This window comes from Panicum hallii, chromosome 3, assembly GCF_002211085.1.
Source record: "Panicum hallii strain FIL2 chromosome 3, PHallii_v3.1, whole genome shotgun sequence".
NCBI lineage: Eukaryota > Viridiplantae > Streptophyta > Magnoliopsida > Poales > Poaceae > Panicum > Panicum hallii.
This window is the reverse complement of record NC_038044.1, coordinates 269,074-276,069: the sequence shown is the minus strand read 5'-3', so window position 1 is coordinate 276,069 and position 6,996 is coordinate 269,074. Positions and strand designations below refer to the sequence as shown.

The 6,996-nt window shown below is 43.0% G+C and overlaps 1 protein-coding gene across 1 annotated transcript; it reads right to left on the bottom strand.

Annotated features, from left to right (window-relative positions):
* Positions 1-254: 254 nt before the first annotated feature.
* LOC112884796 lies at positions 255-3,638 on the bottom strand. Its single transcript, XM_025950369.1, has 3 exons — positions 2,690-3,638; positions 1,339-1,414; positions 255-551 (listed from the first exon to the last, which is right to left on the bottom strand). The coding sequence occupies exons 1-2, from the start codon at positions 3,506-3,508 to the stop codon at positions 1,367-1,369; spliced, it is 867 nt and encodes a 288-aa protein (XP_025806154.1). The 5' UTR covers positions 3,509-3,638; the 3' UTR covers positions 255-551; positions 1,339-1,366.
* Between the last annotated feature and the right edge of the window lie 3,358 nt (positions 3,639-6,996).

Genomic DNA, 6,996 nt, shown 5'->3' with positions numbered 1-6,996 from the left:
CTCATCCATCCATGATCCATCCAGCACATGATGCCCGTCCTCCCTCCCTGCGCCTACCAGCACTCCAGCAGGCATCGCAACCTCCACCGCAGCAGCACCCTAGGCATCGTCCTCCATCCCTGACCCATCAGTGTCTTATTCTGGGTAGTTCAACTCTCTACTGTAGTACCGTAATAAGCATCTCTATGACATGAAATCAAATGAAAAATATATATATATATACTCTACTGTACTGTACACATGAAAGCATAGCATGGAGTGAGCAAACTAAAGCTCTTTTCCTTTCCAATTCTTCAGCAACGACTGATAGGAAAGCTCCAACAAGGATTGCATTGCATTACATTACTCAACTCTTATATAACGCTGATGCTTCATGCATCAAACTTACTTACACCAACCTGCTCCCATCAACGACGCCGCCACCACCATACACAAAACCGTTTCTGTCCGACTCATCTTGCTCCCGCCATGCACCTTCTTCCACACAAACACATGCTCTCCACACACACTCCACCATCCTTAGTCCCTAGTAGAGCATAGCATTAGTAACCCTGCAAAACCAGATGAAAACAGCCATCAGCAATTCAGCACATGATGATGATCATAATGATAACAGGATCCAAAAACTATCAATACTGCTACTGCCAATGACCACCTGGGCTGCCGACCACATGTGCAATGTAGCATACACACAAGTGATGGTACCCATCAAAGATCAAAAATCCAACTACCACGTCCAGCTACCACATAACAAAACGAGTTGGAATCTTAACACGAGATGCACTGTTTCCAACTCGTAACACAACACACATAGCAGTGACTGAATACAGGAATAATTACAACTGCATGAGGACTAACTCCAGGAAAGCGAAATAACATCGCACAACTGAACTATGGGAGCTTCATAGGTACTGCAGTTAAGATCAAGGACAGAACCTTGATCAGCTCCAGGTAGCCTGGCCCGCAGAGAAATGGATCAACATGCACCGCCTAGCGCACCAAGAGAGTGGTGAACTAAAGCTTTTTTCAGACAGCATAGCTGAAGCTCATGTTTCTTAGCTTTAGAATAATGTAATTTTGCAACAGGCTACTTTTACTGGCCTATGTTTCTATGTAATTCCTATCCACAGTAGTAATATTGAAGGGCAGCGCCCTCCCATTTCACATAAAAAAGTATGTTATGGTTATCTTCAGAATCATTTGATTACTATACCAAAAGCAGTAAGGTCACATAAAAAAACAATATATGAGTGAAACTTGGAACTAATAATGAACAATTCAAGCCATTTCAAACCTGCATGACATACTAAGGAGAACCCCTCAACTTGCGATACATACCTTAATAACACCAAGAAACACTTTGGTCCTATTCCATTCCTGCACATCTGAACCTCAGCAGCAGGTTCCGATTTTCCTACAAAAATAATATTGACAAAAGATAACAAAATCAACCTCAGAAAGCAACTGAAGGATAGAGTGAAAGAACATATATCAAGTACTGATGAACATATATCAATTACTGACGAACATATATCCCTCATTCGCTAAGAAACAACTAACAGCTGAGGAAGTAGTTGGGAAAAAAGAATCTGATAAGAGGATAACGGCTTGCAATTTTTGATGCAACCAAGTATTATCTTTTCATGGGAAGTAATTCCAATAGCAATCTACAAGAGAGCATGCACCTACTGCAGTGTTGGAATCCGACTCCTGCCAAATAGCCCCTAAGATGCCTAGCTTATGGGGAATTTTTCACAGGGTCCCAAATGTCACACAGGGGTCAGTGAGTGTAAGAATCCAAACAGAGAGTGACATGTTAAGAGTCTGAAACCAGAAAAAGAGGCCAACCACCACTTCCTCGATCTCTTACTCCAAGTCACAATTTACTAAATTTGCTTGCCATGAAGAATAAAAGATGCAGGCCTACAGAGTTGTTTTACCACAAACTCCAGCTGCCACCACTAGACAACTATTTTATGGTGCCGCCTGGCACAAGCCATCTTTCCAGGCTCCAAGATTGGAAGACAAAGATAGTACAGCACTATGCAATGACCTTATCCTCTTATCAGATTTTTGGGTCATTCTTATTGCACGTGCTTGAATTGAGAACCTTGCTCCTCTGTTCCCTTTTTTTTTGTTATTAATTGTTGATGTTCCTTGCCTAATGCAATCGATAAGACGATAAATACAAGACTGTAAGAGTTCTTACTCATGAAAGTTAAAATGCAAGAGTTGTCTAATAGATAGTGCCTCTTAGCCCACTATGGATAGTTCGATATAATACGCAACTAGTTTGAAATAGGGAGTGCATGGGAGAGTTCATCCAATCCCCCAAGAATGCTGAGGTGAACCCATAACCGACTTCTGTTAGATGTCAGCAATTGACGTTACGCAACACTTCAAGCAAGTAAATATGGATATAGTTACAATCAATCCCAGTAAAATCAATTTTTGAATGCTGACGCAAGCAACTAATCAAGGCGTGTATAGGTTTCCGACCAAAAATCCCACAATGCAAGAACCAGGAAAGATACTAGTACAAATTCTCAGTCTCTCTATTCAACCATTCACAATTCTAGCACTAGGTAGTTCAACCAATAAGCCAATTACACACAAACGCGGTTCTGCAAGAGAATCAATTTTTGAACAACACCATCATAGAACGAATTTCAGGATTTGCGAAACAGACCTGCTCGAGAACACGGATATTGGTCTTCTCCACCTCCGTGGCAAGCTTCTCCAGCTTCCTGAGCATCCCTGCATACATGTCATCCATCTCCGCCGCCTGCCCTGCCGCAGAGCCCAGGAGGCCTTGCAGCCTCCCGATCCCAAACCCGTCGACCATTTCATCGACCGCCTTCTGCTCTCCGATGGTGTGAGCATAACCTGCGGCCGCAGGCGAGGATGGCAGGCAGGGCATGGGAGACTCTGGGGAGAAGGCGTGGTACTGGTCCCTGAATCCGGGGCCGACGTTGACGACGGTGAGCGAGGCCGGGACGAGGCGGGAGGCGAGGAGGAGGAAGGCGCGGTAGTCGTAGGAGTGGGTGGAGAAGTTGGGGGAGGCGGATGGGGAGACGAGGATGAAGAGGAGGGGGTGGGCGGTGGTGCGTCCTTGTAGGGTCTTGGAGAGGGAGTGGGCGAGGGCGAGCTCGCGCATGGAGGGGCGGAGCGCGGTGCGGCGGCGGGAGGAGAAGAAGCCGACGGCGGCGGGCGCTGGCACGGAGGAGTGATCCGAGGAGGGGGGATGGAATCGGCCGAGGGGATCTGAGAGGGAGGATGGGTGGGAGAGGGAGCAGTGGCCCGAGACGGAGATGGTGAGCGCGGGGTCGCGCGGGGCGGCGGCGAGGTCGTCGTAGTCGGAGAGGGCGGCGGGCGGTGCGGGGAGGTGGGAGGCGCGGCCGAAGAGGAGGCCGTCGCAGTCGCCGGTGGCGGCGGCGCAGCGGTGGAGGAGCGCGGCGAGGGCGGCGCCGGAGATGGAGAGGTTGGTGGTGCCGTCGCGGAGGGCCATCGGAACGATCGATCGACCTGTGTCGTGGTCTGCTTGTGCTCCGGCTCCGCGTGCGGACGTGCCGTCCTACTCCTGCCTGCACTGCAGTGGTAGCAAGGAACACGAACCACCCCGCAGGCAGTGGCAGTGTCTGCCAAGAACAAAAACAAACCAAAAAAAATGGATTCAGGAAGAACCACAGAACGAAACAACATTTGAATTGCGATCTCAAGGCTGCTGACCATCTGGTCTTGCTTGGCGTGAGCACCATTATATTTGAATCAAACCGCCTTGTGTTTTTGTGCTCTACCTTGAGTTCTCTGTCTGATAGCCGGAGCAGCCATCTGACCGGCCGGGTCCTCCACCGTGCATGCATGCGATCTAAAATTACGATGACACCACCACCATGGCGCATGTCCTCTTGTCAACTATGGCATCTCCCGGCCACCCAAAATTCCAAAGGTATGTGATGCATGCCCTCCATTTGCTCCTCGTTCGCATTTTGGTTCAATTGCTCTAGCTGGAGATGGTGAGGATGCACTGATGCTTAAGATTTAACATGCTTTTTGCCAAAAATACTTTATTAATCTAAAAATTAAATCGTGCATGAATGAAATTCTATTATGCTTTTACATATTAAGGTTATGATATATAGATTGGATATGTCTAGAGCACTTATGGCATTGTTTTGTTTATGTCTTGTTACTTATTTTGTTTCTTCCTCTGCCGAATTTAATTACAGGTTGGTGCTAATATTGCTGGAGATGTTCTCTAGCAATGAATGCATAAGTGTAGCTCCATGCTTATATCATCAAAGCTAGGAATATTGATGAACATATCAAAAGATACACATGCCTCTAGAGCATAAGGAAGGAAATTAGATGCATTAATTTCAAAAAGAAAGCTCATGGTTTGGCTAAATTGATAGAAAAAAGTAAGAAGCCCAAAAAAGTCTAAAAAATATTTGAAAAGGAATACAATTTATTATTAAATTTCTAGCCACTAAAACATGTGTTTCTTGACATAAAACTGTCAAAGCAAACATACATGAGAAATTAGCAAAAAAAAAAGAAGTCTAGAAAAATGACTAGATAACCAATACTATCTATGGATAGAAGAAACCTAACTAGTTAACTATGCTACCATATAATTATTTGGACAATACTAATGACGATGGATTGGAACACGTGAGGATATCTTGAGTTCTATTTAACATGACTAATTTTTGCACAAATAGCAAACACACAGAGTGGAATGCATTTGATTGACATTCATATCCCTTTACATATGGACCATCAGAGAATTTGCCTTCCAAGTAACAACTCGCCTTGCTGAAAGGATCCTGGTGATGCCTGGAGCGAGGTGAGGGAGGGGAGGAGGGGGTGAATAAGCATACCTAAAAAGTTCTTCGCAGCCATTAAATATGTCGGAACTTCCGATACTAGACTGGAACTTCCGACAAAACTAAAGTTCTTATACGAAATTCAAAATTAAACTTGAAAGTGCAGAACCTGGCTAAATCAAAAGTTGCACAATAATACTAGGAGACTTCTGCAGGTGATCTTTGCAAGCACAACAACTTGAGTACGTAGATCGGTACAAAATAAACTCTAGGTTAATAAGAACTAAATAAATGCAATAAGTACAAGATACAAGAGATTTGTTTCCGAAGTTTACTTCCACTAAGAAAGCTACGTCTCCGTTGAGGGGCTCACAAAGAGTCGGGTCTTTCACTAACCTTTTACCTCACTCAATTAACCATAAAGGAGGATTTGAGTCACTTACTATAAAATCCACAAAGGATAAGGTAATACAAACTTTTCAGGACACACACACAAGAGGACGCTCCACAGGCAACATCAAACCGTCTAGAAGCAAGCTTCAAGAGTAACAAATGCGAATCGAAGGATGAAGATGCTTCAAGTGCTCTTGAGATGAACTTGGCTGCCTTCTCTCTTAAATGATTGAGTCTCACACCTCAATCTTACTCTCACCCAAGCTCTAGCTCAAATCAACTAAAGGATTAGCTCAAGGAGGGATTGGGGAGGAGTAGTAAATGCTCTTGGAGGTGTTTATCTCGGGTTAGGTCAGCAACAAATGAAGGAGGGGCTGGGGGGGGGGTATAAATATCCAAACCCAAAAACTAGCCGTCAGTGCATTGGTTAAGTGATTGTCGGAACTTTCGACACATGATCAGAACTTCCGACCATTTAAAAATAGCTGGTCGAGGATCCCTTGTCAGAAAAATCCAGCTTCTTCCAATAAGTATCGGAACTTCCAACACACACTGAAACAGTCAGAAAACTAGGTGCACAAGTGTGTGATTTTGTCTCTTCTTGATGGTTAGCATCTCAAATAAGCACTTTGACAACTTTATGCTATCCATTCGCATCCCTCTTAATAGTACGGTGTTTCGTAAACTCAAATAAAAAATATAAAATAAGTAAAGATCTTCTTTTAAGTTCTACACCACCCTTTAAGCAAATTTAGCGTCTTTTCTTGCTCTTTTTTCATTTAATTGAATTTTAACCTGTTCATAACTCAATAAACTCATTAGCTCCTTAATTTTGCATGTCATCAATACCAAAACTCACTTAGAGGGCCAAAAGAACTTTCACTTGCACATAGCACTAAAGCAGAATGGATGGCGGTTTAACAAAGTGCCTGCAAGTTTCTGCAAGAAATATATTCATACATTAATAGATTATAACCACACTTGATTTTGATCGCAATAAAATAGTTATCAAATATGCATCAGTATCCAATACTCGGTTTGTAAGAGAAAAAACAAGTGCTGAAAAAATAAAATTCAGTTGATGTCTTTTGTATCAATATGTTATCAGATATACGTGAATAAGGTGAAAAATACAAAGATATATGGAACACAAACTTGACAATGTAGGGTCTCCATGTAAAAATAGTACAGGGAATAAACACAGCAACATATCTTGCATCCATAATCAAACTTAAATTTTCTACGTATACTTTGTTGGATAAGAGTGGTCAATGATGATTAACGTTTGTAAGTTATATGTATAAATAGAGAGTGCAAGGACTAATAATAAAAACATAATATATCATAACCGCACAATTGCATATTGGACTGTTTCAACTTGACTAACAATTAGTTACTAGTAGACTAAAACTTTGCTGAAAATGGCATTAGATAAGCCACATGCAACTATGTAACTGGTGAAGAAATGTCTTGCGGAATGTGAAGATAGATCTAGATCCAAATCAGTCGGCATTCCTAACACCACCGGAACTGACATGCACACCCTGTTTGTGCATGGAGATCTTGGAATCATGCATGCCCTTTTCCATCTTTTATATTTTGAATGAACCATGGTTGCATGCAGCCATACTTGGGGCCAGTTTACCTGTAAATTATCCTTGCTGTAGCCTGAGCTTGAAATCAGTATCTTGAAACACAACTTGGGAATATTATGCAAAGTTATTTGATTTTAGGCTTTGCTAGCATGGGCAAATTATCAGCAGCTATATGTGCC